The following is a 14128-nucleotide window of genomic DNA, read 5'->3' as shown; positions in this document are numbered from 1 at the left end:
AGCTGGGATCAGCTGATTCCCTTACTGAGCAGCAGGGAGCAGAAGAGTATCCTTAATCTGCAGCAAGGGAGATTTAAGTTGGAAAAAACTTTCTAACTATAAGGATAATTAAGCATTGGTTACCAAGGGATGCCTGTCACTGGAGTTTTTTTTAAGAACTGATAAGACAAGCTTCTCTCCGGGATAGTCTAGGTTTATTTGGTCCTGCCTCAGCATGGGAGATGGCCTAGGTGACCACTTCAAGACCTACATTTCTATGATTCTTTGAAAAACTATGCAGCTCCTTAAATGTTCTGCTGGACTGATGCAAGAATGCTCAGATCCATGCAGGATCAAGCCCGAAATGACCTATCATTATTTGCGTGGATGCATTTGATGAAAGAAGTCAAGTCCTTCTTCCTTGGTAACTTCTGTAGTTCTGCACATTAAGCAAGCTGTCTTTGAAGTTGAATAAGCATTTTTGGCTTATTTGTAATATTTATCTGACTACTGACTGACTGAGATGCTATTTGGCTAAAACCAAAGAGTGAGTAAAGAAATAAATTATACATGTGTGTATATACGGTATGGGTATGAATATGTACCCACACACACACATATCTTCTTGATCTTTGGCCACAGAAAACATACAATGCATATATATCTCCTGATCAGAGTAGAAGTTCGCTCTATATAACCTTTTACATTGACAGGGTGTTATGAATGAAAACCAAGCCAACCTCATCATTTCACAAACTGGAATGTGCGACATGAGCTAAATACAATTAACGATTATATGATCTGGCAATCACTGTTGTGACATGTGGTGAGGAAAGAGCTGCATTGAGGATATTGACATATGATGAAACATTTACAGGGAGTTTGATCCCAACCCACTAATCATAATAAAATATTATTATTATTATTTATTATTTCTATAAAGACGGGTTAAAAGATCAATCTAGTCAGAGAATATTTTTTTTATAATTATAAATATATGTTTCTAACAATATGTTCACTGTTGTTTATTTTCTCAGAAATATCCACCCCTGGGTCAGGGGCGGCTCTAGGATTTCCGCCGCCCCAAGCAGGGCGGCATGCCGCGGGGGGCGCTCTAGCGGTCGCCGGTCCCGTGGCTCTGGTGGACCTCCTGCAGACGTGCCAGTGGAGGGTCCGCTGGCCCCGCGGCTCCGGTGGACCTCCCGCAGGCATGCTTGCGGATGCTCCACCGGAGCCGCAGGACCAGCGGCCCCTCCGCAGGCACGTCTGCGGGAGGTCTACCGGAGCCGTGGTCCCAGCGGACCTTCCGCAGGCATGCCTGTGGGAGGTCCGCCGGAGCTGCCTGCTGCCCTCCCGCTGGGACGCCGCCCCAAGCGCGCGCTTGGCGCGCTGGGGTCTGGAGCCGGCCCTGCCCTGGGTATACACTTTTAGTCTCACCTTAAGAAATATATGTGTTGTAATTTTTCTATGGCTAAAGATCAAGAAGCTGCAGGAGTTAGTCAGAAGGTAGCATGGCTGTAGTGTCCAGAAGGGGTTAATTTGGAAGCTCAAGTTTTGAAACATTTCCTCAATGAATGTATGTGTATAATGTGTACCACATAGAATTGTAGAATCATAGAAGATTAGGGTTGAAAGAGACCTCAGGATGTCATCTAGTCCAACCTCCTGCTCAAAGCAGGATCAACCCCAACCTACCTGGTAGCTGATAATTTAAAAACATGGAAGCATATTTCGGTGGGGGAAACTGTCACCTAATAACAAGAGAGTGTGATGGAAACTGTGCGTTCCTCCTATCCATGTTATTGTTCCAGGTATAATGGAGCTCCACTGATCCTACCACTGTCTAACTAGGCCCCAGTCCCTCAAACTTGCACATATTCCTTAATTTTATTCATCTGAGGCATTCCATTGAGTCTGAGGATATGTCTACACTACCCGCCAGATCGGCAGGTAGCGATCGATCTATCAGGGATCGATTTATCGCGTGTAGTGTAGATGCGATAAATTGATCCCTGATCGCTCTCCCATCAACTGCTGAACTCCAGCTCGGCGAGAGGTGGAAGCAAAGTCGACGGGGGAGCTGCAGCCGTCGATCCTGCACCGCAGGGATGCCAAGTAAGTAATTCTAAGTCGATCTAAGCTACGTCGACTTCAGCTACGCTATTCCAGTAGCTGAAGTTGCGTATCTTAGATCGATCCCTCCCCACAGTGTAGACCAGGCCTGAGAGACTACACTGAAGAGTGAAATTAAAATGTCAGCTGAATCAGGGTCTAAACATGTAAATCAGATTAAATGGCAGGATAATGAACTTTCTGACAGATGATGGATTTTTTTTTCCTTCAGAAGAAATGATGGAGTTCTGGGTTTTCCAGTCAAATGTTCCAGGTTCCATTCCATGACTCAGCAGTCTCTGCACATATGATCACAGTTCCTTATATTAGCATACATGTTTCTAAAAACTAATGTCTTCCTTTATGGTTGATCCCACAGCCAGCACATAAAGCTGAATGAATGGCTGGAGGAAATTGTACAGCAGTGACTGAGTTCATTCTGACAGGACTGACAGATCGTCCAGAGATGCAGGTCCCCCTCTTCGTGGTGTTTCTAGTCATCTACCGTATGTTATCATCCTGGCGTAAAATCTGAGGATGATGGTTTTAATCAGGATTGACACCCGACTTCACACCTCCATGTACTTCTTTCTCAAGAATTTGTCTCTCGTGAATATCTGTTACTCCACAGTTATCACTCCCAAGATGCTGATGAGCTTCTTAGCACAGAGGAAAGCTATTTCCTATATAGGCTGCATCATCCAGTATTTTAGCTTCATATTGTTTGTCATCTCTGAATGCCTTCTGCTGGCAGTAATGGCGTATGACCGTTATGTAGCCATCTGTAACCTGCTTCTGTATAAGGTCCTCATGTCACCAAAGCACTGACTACTGGTAGTGGTAGGTTTATATTTATGGGGGGAGGGATAGCTCAGTGGTTTGAGCATTGGCCTGCTAAACCAAGGGTTGTGAGTTCAATCCTTGTGGGGGCCATTTAGGGAACTGGGGTAAAAATCTGTCTGGGGATTGGCCCTGCTTTGAACAGGGGTTGGACTAGATGACCTCCTGAGGTCCCTTCCAACCCTGATATTCTATGATTCTAAGAGAGAGGGCAAGGAACTGCTCAGATGACTAGCTGTGGAAGGGCTCCAGTGGCACTTGCGATAAGCCTGTCCCCTGGTAAGGAAAGATCCAGAGGAGGCAGTTCCACCTCCCTCTGTATCCCATGCCACAGATGTCTTGTGTGGTAGGAATGTCCCTTTGGGCTTGCTGTGTCACAGCAATGGTAACACCTGCCTTCTGCAGCAGACCATGCAGTCCTTTCTCAAATGGCTGTCCCAGTCAGAAGAGAGCAGGGATATAAGGAAGGGATTTCTTGCCAGCTGTCAAGCCAAGCTGGGATTTTTGGAGGGATGTGCAGAGAGGCCAGCTTCATCTGTCTGCCCATCCCCATACAATCAGGACCCCAGGGGTAGGGCCAGCGCCCACAGAGCTGCAGCTGATCTGTGGAACTGTGGCTCCCCACCACCACTGGTGGAAGCACTCATGTGGGTGCCCTCCCCTCTCCAAGAGGACTCAGGGGGACATACAAGATGGATAGGGATCCTTCATCATCAACTCATCCCATGGCACATGAGGATATGAAGGCAGCAGGATTATTTGCAGTTTGATGTGGAAACAGCATGACGCAGAGCAGGGTGGGAGGAAGCGATAATGATGTGTACGGTGGGGCCGAGTGGGTCCATCTCTACCCTTCTTAACTACAACACAAGATTCCTGTATATCTGGCACAGGGGGGCCTGTAACTGCTGGATCTACACCTTGCCCTTTATTCTGTGGCTCGGAGGCCTTGAGTCTCCCTGATGCTCCCTGGCTGTGTGGCTGCTTGGCTTCTCCCTGCTTACAGCTCCCAAAGCCCTGTGACCAATGAGAGGTGGTAGAGCACCACCCATAGCTCAAGTCTGTGGCCACAAAAGACTTGAGGGATATATGCTTTAGGTTATATCACCATGGTTACAACCGTCCCAGCTGGGTCTCTGTGGAAAGAGTCCTCTAGCTCACTACACAATAGAAATAATGGATCAGCATCGTTTCTTTTTCTCGTGGCACAATTCTTCTGAGGGCAATTATTCTGCAGCCAAAACAAAGATCTAGGATGGGAGTCTTAATTGCTTAGTTTGAGGAAGTTTGGGAGTAGGAGGGATGTTTGGAGATTTCAAGTGACTTGCCTTGAAAGACAAATATAAGCCATATATATATAAGCAGTTTTTTATCTTACCATTTCTTTAATGTGGATCCTCTGGAGTCATTCAGTAAGTTGGTCTGTTTTTCCTGCAGGTAGGGTTCATAGCACTATATATGGACTAGAGACAGCCAGAGAATGTTTTGTGACAATCTTCAAGGTTTCAAAATTTGTCTTCGTTCCATATTGGAATGAAAATACAACCTTTCGAAAGGCTTCACAAAATGGAATTTTGTCAAAATGTCCATTTGATGATCAAAAAGGTCAGGTTTTCAATTCTCCCCTCTCCTTCTCTCTCGGGAATTGATCAGAAAGTGCAGCTTAAACCTCAGAAAACTTCTGGCTGAAAACTCCACCAGAATCAACACATCTCCATGAAACATTTCTGTGTCAATGACATTCTCTGGTGAACAAAAATATTTAGGTGAAAAACATTCTTACTAGCTCTAGTATGGACTAAACTGGGATATATAATGAGATAAATATCTGTTTTCCTCAGGTGGAAATATTTAGGGCCAGATTCTTAGCTGATGTTTTCCAGTGGTGCAATGCCGATTTACATCGGCTGGATCACTGGCCTGAAGTATCTTAATTTTATATTTTATTTTAGTTTGGAAGAAAGAATGTGAAAAGTAATTATTGTTAATGTGATCCGAAAAGTTTGAAGTAAGTAGTGCTACGTTAGGATAAAAAAAATAATTCTAAATGATCGTGTAAAACTAGTGACATGGGAGAAATATTTTTACAGAATAACGTATCCATGGATCTGTGAGTGCGCCAGGCCATAAATTATCACAACTTAATGTGTATACGTCTAACCTACAGAATCTTCCACCTGTAATATTTAGCCTCAGAAAATGACAACTACGGTCTCATTGTTTCCTTGTGCTCCTCCATTTCTCTCTCTGTATCCACTAGCAAACTCTTTTCTTGTATTATTTGATAAGCATTTTGTTCTGTGTTTGTATAGTGCCTACCACAATTGGGGCCTAATCCATGATTGGAATCTTGGTGCTAGAATAATACAATAAATAAATAATAATAATAATAGTGGGTTACATAGTGACACCCTTTTTTAAAATTTGAGTGATATTTTACTGTGATCCTGCTGCTAAGCACCTGAATAATCTCATTAATTTGGGACTACGCGTGTGTTTAAAGTAAGGCTCATGCTTAAGTATCTTCCTGATTTGGAGTCTTTCTGAAGAATTCCATTGACGCTAAAAGGCCGTTTTCATAAAGTACTACTCGAAGTGAATAAAAGGAGAACAAAGCGACCCTATGTGAGTAAATGAGCTCTCTAGGCCTTTTACAGCCCCTTTCTTCTGGATACTGTGAGATCTGTGTGATGTTTTGATGATACAGTATGATTATAAGAGACACATCACAACATTAGCTCTTGAGTAATGTATCCATTTAGCCTCAACTAAATGATGGTGCTGCTTTCCCTACCGAGATGGATGGTGACCAGGAGACTGCTGGATGATCCAGTGATTTAGGGACAGTATCCCACACAGCTGATGAAGCTGGCCTGGGTTTGACAGCTAATACCAACCTCTCACTCCCAGGGCTTTGCAGCAGTTAGGATTGTGCTGTAGAGGCAAATGTTCAGCTCTTGGTGAGCTTGGAGACCAATATAACAATCTAGATTTTCAAAAGTTATTTTAAATGTCTCCATTTTGGGGCGCACACCTTGAAACACCTTAAAGAAATCTGATATTCAAAGTGCAGATACTCGGCACTTTCTGAATATCCCTCCCTTTTAAATTGTCACAAGTTAAAGCTGCACATAAAAGTCAAGGCACCTAAGCCATTAGTCAGTTTTGTAAGCTGTGGCCACCTTTCCTTGGAATGACCAAACAAAAGCTTAGTGTCAGAAGGCTTTTGTGGGCATCCCATTCAACTCTGCTTGGGTAATGACAAGGGCAAGGACAGATAGCTATCGGAAAAATGGCGGGGGAAGAAGATAAAAATGCAACAGGAAGGAGGCAACAAGAAAACCAACAGAGAGAAAAAACAGATGGTCTAGCAGTTAAGGTGCATGGAAGAGGAGAGGATTTCATAAATTGCATGGAATTGGATGGATCCCCTCCCTCCTTTTTTTTCTTTTTAAAATTCTAGGAAGTTTCATTTAAAAAAAAAACCATAGTAAATGAATATTAATGTTGGGCATAGTTAAGCACTCAGTTGTCAGGAAATGCCAACGCTAGGTTGCACACACAACTTTAACACTGCCTCTTGTCACAAGAGCATTACAATTACATTTTTAATTCATAGACTCATAGATTTTAAGGCCAGAAGGGACCATCATGATCACCTCGTTAGTCTGACTTCCCGGACATCACAGACCACAGAACCTCCCCCATCCACTCCTATAATAGACTCATAACCTCTGGCTGAGTTACTGAAGTCCTCAAATAATTATTTAAGGTCTTCAAGTTACAGAGAATCCACCATTTACACTAGTTTAAACCAGCAAGTGGCCCCATGCTGCAAAGGAAGGCAAAAAACCCCAGGGTCTCTGCCAATCTGATCCCAAATATGGAAATCAATTGGACCCTGAGCATGTCAGCCAGACACCTAAGAAATAATTCTCTGTCGTAACCCAGAGCCCTCCCCAATGTCCTATCGCCAGCCACTGGAGATATTTGTTGCTAGCAATCACTGATTGGCTACATGCCATTGTAGTCAGCCCCATCATACCATCTCCTCCCTAAACTTATCAAGTGCAGTCTTGAAGCTAGTTAGGTTTTTTGCCCCCACTGCTCCCCTTGGAAGGCTGTTCCAGAACTTCACTCCTCTGATGGTTAGAAACCTTCATCTAATTTCAAACCTAACTCATTGATGGCCAGTTTATAGCCATCTGTTCTTGTGTCAACTATTGCTATTTCTCAAAAAATACCGTATTTTGTAATACTAGATTGATGTTTTATTGTATGAATATCATACCACTTTCTACAGTTTTGGATAGACATGTTCAGCCTCTTCTTTACACACACACACACACACACACACACACACACACACACACACACACACACACGTACGTTCCATGTTCTTATAATGGACTAATATAATTTGAGGGTCAATGGCACTGCTATAATGCCAGATGGAGAAGTATGATCCCATTCTGTGGATATTTTTGAGAGTTCTAAATGTTTTCCCATCTCAACTCAGGATAAAAAGTTGAAATCTTGAAAATAATTCTGAACTGAAAAACCCTCTTTTTAAAAAATTGTTTCTTTTTTTTCATTTCAGAACAATAACAATAATTTTAAAGCATTTAATTTTGATGTTAACCTTTAAAAATAACCTTTATTCAGTCTAATTAGCTTTGATTTTGAAACAAAATGTCATTTCAAACCAGAAAAATCAGAATTTTTCATTCTGAAAATGTCAAAGCCAGATGTTTGAACAACATCTAAACTTTTTTGTCTTGGTGTTTTTGAATCAGGAAATGTGTTGAACCTGACACTGACAAAAACTTTGGTTTTGACAAATTGATATTTTTTGAAGAAAAATGGTTTGCTGAAAAATGCCTGAATACAGGGGCGGCTCTAGAATTTGCGCCACCCCAAGCACGGTGGCATGCCGCGGGGGGCGCTCTGGCAGTCGCCGGTCCCGCGGCTCTGGTGGACCTCCTGCAGACATGCCTGCGGAGGGTCCGCTGGTCCCGCAGCTCTGGTGGACCTCCCGCAGGCATGCCTGCAGATGCTCCACCGACGCCGCGGGACCAGCGGACCCTCCACAGGCACGTCTGCAGGAGGTGCACCGGAGCTGCGGGACCAGCGGACCTTCTGCAGGCATGCCTGCAGGAGGTCCACCGGAGCCGCCTGCCACCCTCCAGCGGGACGCCGCTCCAAGCGCGCGCTTGGCGCACTGGGGTCTGGAGCCGGTCCTGCCTGAACAGCTCTAACCATTACCATCATTGACCCATTGAGCACAATGAGAGTTGGAGGTGCTTGATTCAAAACCTCCTGAAGTCAATTGGCATCTACCTACTGACTTAAATATACTTTGGATCAGGTCCCGATGCAGAAAAACTATCCTCTATTTTTCAGTCTGCATAACTTTTGTCGCTTATGTTTCCTGATTAATGGACTTAATTTCTACTGCTAAACTGGGGAGAGCTTGTACACAGAATTGACCCTTGCACTCTGCTGTTTTGAAAGCAATCGGTATAATTCTAGTTGGACAAGTTCAAGTAAATGGAGCTCTGCATAACTCCACAGGTGTAAATAAAATGTCACCTAACAAATGGGCACAGCTGAAGGTCCCCTGGGCTGTTTACAGATGATGTGGATTAGGGGTAAGTGATGCACTGTTGGGTGTATGGAACTTAAAAAGACATACACCAGTTTTAATCTTTAGTTTGTTCCTTTAATAAATGCCCAGAAGTTATTCTACACTCTGTGCAGCTGCTGACTCAATTATGAAGGCATTGCCAACTCCTAGAGAGAGGTCACCAGCTGAATGGAGTTTGCCACCAGCCCACAGTACTATGTAAACAAACATCAGTTATTGTAAGGTCAGGAGAGTGACATACTGTGTCCACTGCCTATCATGCAGACCAATATATCATTGTTTGCTTGTGCTCCCCTGATCTATCTTTTTATAAACATTTGTTGTCTCTTGTCTTATAAATACATTGTAAGCTCTTCAGGACTGTCCTTTTGTTCTGTGTTTGCACAGCACCTAGCGCCATCAGGTCCTAGGTGCTAATGCAATACAAATATTACATAATCATATTTATTATCCCAGCAGCTAAGAATCAAGCTAAGCCAATGGCTGGAAACAATGACACAACGGTGACTAGGTTCATTCTCATCGGATTAACAGATCGTCCAGAGCTTCAGGTCCCGCTTTTTGTAGTGTTTTCACTAATCTATTTTATCACCCTGCTGGGGAATTTAGGGATGATCTTGGTCATTCAGATCAACCCCCAACTCCACACTCCCATGTACTTCTTCCTCAGCAACTTGTCCTTCTTAGATGCCTGCTATTCCTCCACCATTGCTCCCAATATGCTGGTCAATTTCTTAGTGGAGCGCAAAGCCATTTCTTATAGCGGGTGTATTATCCAATATGGCTTTTTTGCCATATTTGCCACCACTGAGATTTTCCTCCTAGCCGCTATGGCATATGATCGCTATGTGGCCATCTGTAACCCACTACTCTACACAGTCACTATGACCAAGAAGGTCTGCCTGATGCTGGTCATTGGGTCGTATTTCTGGGGCTTTGTGAACTCTTTGATACACACAAGTGGGTTGTTGAGATTATCCTTTTGTGACTCCAATATCATTAATCACTTTTTCTGCGATCTCACCCCTCTCCTGAAACTCTCCTGCAGCAACATCCATATGAATGTGATGCTGGTTTTCGTCTTTGGCAGTTTGTTTGAAATAAGCACTTTTCTGATCATCATTGTCTCATACATTCTCATCATCGTAGCCGTGCTGAGGATCCGCTCTGCCGAGGGCAGGCGCAAAGCCTTCTCCACCTGTGCCTCCCATCTGACAGCTGTCGCCATATTCCACGGGACGATTCTCTTCATGTATTTCCGACCCAGTTCCAGCTACTCGCTGGATACAGATAAAATGGCCTCAGTGTTCTACACAGTGGTGATCCCCATGTTGAACCCCCTGATCTACAGCCTGAGAAACAAGGAGGTGAAATGTGCTGTAAGGAAAATGATAGAGAGAAAAATGTTTACTCCGTGAATTCCTATCATAGTGTAATTCAGAGTAACCAGTAGGGAAGGGTGGTTGAAAAGAGGAATCTCACTAGAGCCATGGAATGTGAAACCAGGGCATTTCCACAAAGAGGTGAAAAGTATCACCCAGAGTATGTATTTTTTGGATGTCCCTATTCAGTGCCTTAGGTACATTGAATTATGTAAGTTCCTAGATGTCAGGCATATTACTAAAACCCCGACTCATCAGGAGATCCTTGTTCAACATAACATTTAAGCAGGTGCCTAACTTTGTGTTTCTGTTTTCCTTTCCATTGAAGTCATGCCGTTAGAAACGGGACTTTAAATTTTTGAAACCTCACCAGTGCATCTTGTTATTATCACCCAAGTAAACCCATGTAAGTAAACCCAAGAATATTGCAAGGTAGGAGTAAATATTCCAGTCACCATTTCTATTAGAGGTAGAGAGAACAAACAGGGGATGCTTTTGGATGCACTCCTAGGATATGTCTACACTGTAATTAAAAACCTACGGCCATCCCATGCCAGCTGACTTGGGCTCGCAGGGCTTGGGCTAAGGGGATATTTAATTACAGGGTAGACGTTCAGGCTTGAGCTGGAGCCTGGGTTCTAGGACCCTGGCAAGTGGAGGATCCCAGACCTCAGGCTGCAGCCCTGCAAGGGCAAGCACCAGGAGCTGGAAGTGTCTAATTGAAGTGTAGACATACCTTTAATGTACATCCAGCAGGGGTATGTATTTGTGCGTGAGTCTACATGTGTGAGAGAGAGTGAAAGAAAGAAAATGGGGGGGGGGACAGAAAGCAAGAGAAATCCCACTTTCCCTCCCCCAGTGTAAATCTGAAGTACTTGCAGTGAAGTCAGTGTAATTACTTAAGATCTGTGGTATAACTGAATTGCACTTAGCTGAGAATGTGTATGCTTTAATGTCAACGATCATGACTCCTCTGTTGCTTATGATTATTTCAGTCAGGAGTCAAATTTTCCTTGTGGCATGAAATCAGAGCTTCAGTGTGAGGAAAAAGCTGGTTTTGGTTGATAATGGGTTTGCCAGCTGAATCTTACAAGTTCAGTTCCAGCATTTGGAGTAAGCCAGTTACAGGTTCAGCTGCAGGTTCGATGTTATACACTGATTAGAGCGGTGCATTCATCTAGGCAATATTCGGTACTGATTGCAGTTTTAGTCTCAATAACACTATACTGTTTGCACTGTTGTGGTAGTCTGTTTGTCCCAGAATAGTAGAGACACAAAGTGGGTGAGGTAATATCCTTTACTGGACCAACTTTTGAAGCTCTTCTTCTTCTAAAAAATTCTATGTAGTTTGAAATCTTGTCTCTTTCCCCTACAGAAGTTGGTCGAGTAAAAGATATTATCACACCCGTCTTGCCTTGCTAACACTATATACTGATTCCTGCTATATATTCGTTGTTACTGTAAATTATTTACAGATCTTCTCTTCAGCAACATAACCTAATTAGAGTTATATTCTCACCAATTCTATATACTGATTATGGCCCTTCTGTTAGATAACAAAGATACTTAATGACAAAAATGTATGTTAATGACCAACAAAATATATATGAAAATAGTTATGAATGGTTTAAAAAGCTCATATTAGCATATTAATACATATTAACATGTATTTTCTTTTTTTGCATTCGCATTTTAGTGAAGAAATATGCTTGACAAAACTTTAGCTCTATGTTGCAAAAACAATCAACTTACTTCAAAAATTGATATATTTTATAGATCTCATTTAACTGTAAAAATCCACTTGCCTTTATACTGGGCTGTCAGTTTCTGGGTGGACAATAAAATGCATGTTGCATAAGAAGCTCCATTTTGCATTGTAGTTTTAAGTGGCACATTTTTTATAAATATATAAAGTGAGACCACATTTTAAGGCAAAGGCTGAAGTTCCAAACTTTGGATTTATGACTTTGAAATGCTTGATTTCTTTGTCTTAACTTTGCATTAATGCATCAGTTTTTGTGTCCGTTTTTCTTTCGGTGTTTGTTTTACGATGTTTTTGGTTTGGGATTTATTTTTTATTTTATCATTTTTTCTAAGTGAGAGAGAAATTAGTTAGAAATAGATTCCATAATCTGGATGCTTTTTTGAGTGATGCCGATCTTGTGCAAGGCCACTGGCGTTACAGTGCTATTGACTGAATTCTCAGAATCTCTTGATCCGTGCCACTCTATCTAACAGTAAGGGCACCAGAATTTCCTTGTTCTGGGCCATGGTCACCAATCGTCATTTCTCCTCGATTGATACCTCATGAGTATCCAGGAAATCAGAGCTGCCATCTTTGTCAAAGTATATCTGTTGACCATATCTTCAGAGATTGAACTCGGTCTGCATGAAAGACTACTACTTAGGCTAAAGCACCAAGTCCAGTAGCTTGAAGTTGGTAACAGAGCCATATAACTCATTGATTTGGTCCATCCACTCAAAAGGTACATCTGCACCACAAACGAAGGTGTGACTGCAGTGGAGCTAGGGAGTCCCATGCTAGCTTTAAATTAGCTAGTGCGGGTAACATTGGTAGTAAGGGTTTAATGGTGCAACATTCTGCAAGGGCTAGCTGCCCTAGTACAAGATCACTGGGGACCCTGGGTACAAACTCAGGTTGCTGGCCCTACCAGGATCCATGCTGCCACACCTTCACTGTTATAATTATCTAGACTAGCCATATTAAAGTTAGGGGAGGTATGCCTTGCCTACCAATGCTACAATTACATCTTCCTTTAATGCGTAGACATACCCCAAACCACACCAGGTATTAATGTAGGTTACACAGATATGTCATTCATATATGCATCCAATACCCATTGATTTCACTGGAAAACAACCAGACCTTGAAAGGCAACAGGAAAGAATTTCACAACTTTTTTTTTTACAGTAGAACTGATTAAAATTTACTTTATACCAAAACGTGGACTTTTTTTTTAAAAGAAGACTTTTTTCCAAATTTTGAAAATTGATTTATTTTTTTGTTTGTTTGGCTTTGGTTTCCAAAAGCCAAAATAGCTTAAGTTTTCATTAAAATCAGTGAAAAAATATAATGGAAACAAAATAAAACAAAACAAAAACAACAAAAATAAGGGTGTGGGGGAGCAACACTTCAGAAATGTTCATGGGAAATACTTAATATTTTATGATCAGCTTTAGTTTACAGTACACAGCACCTCCCTTTTGGGACTACTTAACCAATGACAGAGTATAAATGCAGCACCACTGAATTGTAACGTTTTCTGGAGTAGAGGATAGTGAATGTATGTGAGATCCCCTGCTTATTACTATATTTTCCCGCAAGTTGCTTTATAATGGCAACCAGACTACAGTATCTCCATAATGGACCAAACTTGATTTGATCAGATCTAAACAACCCAAACTTTGGGCTATTTGCCTTTGGCCCACTAGTGAAATTGATTCAAGCTGTGTGAAGGTCTGGAGGCTCCTTGCTGGAGGCATCATGGCCCTGCCTCACCCTGCCCTGGAAAAGAGCAGAGGAGAAGTCTTTTAGGCAGCCCAGAGTGGCTTCAGGGTAGCAGCCAATCAGAGGGGCTACTGGAGCAACCAATCAATGGCCAGAAGGGCCATATAAAAGGAAGCAGCAGAAGCAGAGCAGTCAGTTGCTGCCTCGAGCTTGAAGAGGAAGCTCAGGCAGGCAGGCAGGCAGAGCAGCAGGACCGTGGGCAGCTCACTTCAGGCAGGACAGGGCACAGGGGACTGAGCCCAGAACCTAGCCAGACTGGGCAAGGGTACCATGATGGGTCCTACTGGTGTGGCTGAAGGCTGAGCCCATGGAGGCTGCCAAAAAGGACATACCAACCGAGAGTACTGAGATGGGCCCCTGTTGGAGTGTTAGAGAAGGCTGTGTCTCCAGGAAGGAAGCCTTGGTGCTACAGCCCCATACCAGAGCCATGAGAAAAAGCTAGAGACTGTATACCATGGAAGAGGGGACTGTGTGTGTGACTTCGCCAGAAGGCTGAGTCACTGAAGGCCCGGCAAAAGAACCATCCACCGGGGGGCGCTTATGAGAGGCAGGTGCTTCTCCATTGTAGGAACTGAAAGAAAAGCAGGCTCACACTCAACCAGAAAGGGGACACTCATGACAGGCGGGTGCAGAGGCCAT

General features: G+C 43.1%; 1 protein-coding gene across 2 annotated transcripts; it reads left to right on the top strand.

Annotated features, from left to right (window-relative positions):
* The first annotated feature begins 6020 nt into the window (after window positions 1-6020).
* On the top strand, window positions 6021-9996 carry LOC123368044 (olfactory receptor 1052-like). 2 transcript variants are annotated; one of them, XM_045012492.1, is made up of 2 exons: window positions 6021-6062; window positions 9070-9996. In XM_045012492.1, the coding sequence occupies exon 2, from the start codon at window positions 9190-9192 to the stop codon at window positions 9994-9996; it is 807 nt and encodes a 268-aa protein (XP_044868427.1). In that variant the 5' UTR covers window positions 6021-6062; window positions 9070-9189. The 2 variants fall into 2 exon arrangements, with proteins under 2 accessions (XP_044868427.1, XP_044868426.1); XM_045012491.1 differs by lacking the exon at window positions 6021-6062 and adding an exon at window positions 6761-6790 and having other exon boundaries at window positions 9055-9996.
* Window positions 9997-14128: the final 4132 nt, after the last annotated feature.

This window comes from Mauremys mutica, chromosome 4 (genome assembly GCF_020497125.1).
Source record: "Mauremys mutica isolate MM-2020 ecotype Southern chromosome 4, ASM2049712v1, whole genome shotgun sequence".
Classification (NCBI taxonomy): Eukaryota; Metazoa; Chordata; order Testudines; family Geoemydidae; genus Mauremys; species Mauremys mutica.
Note: the sequence above shows the minus strand (reverse complement) of the source record. Positions and strands in the feature narration are given on the sequence as shown.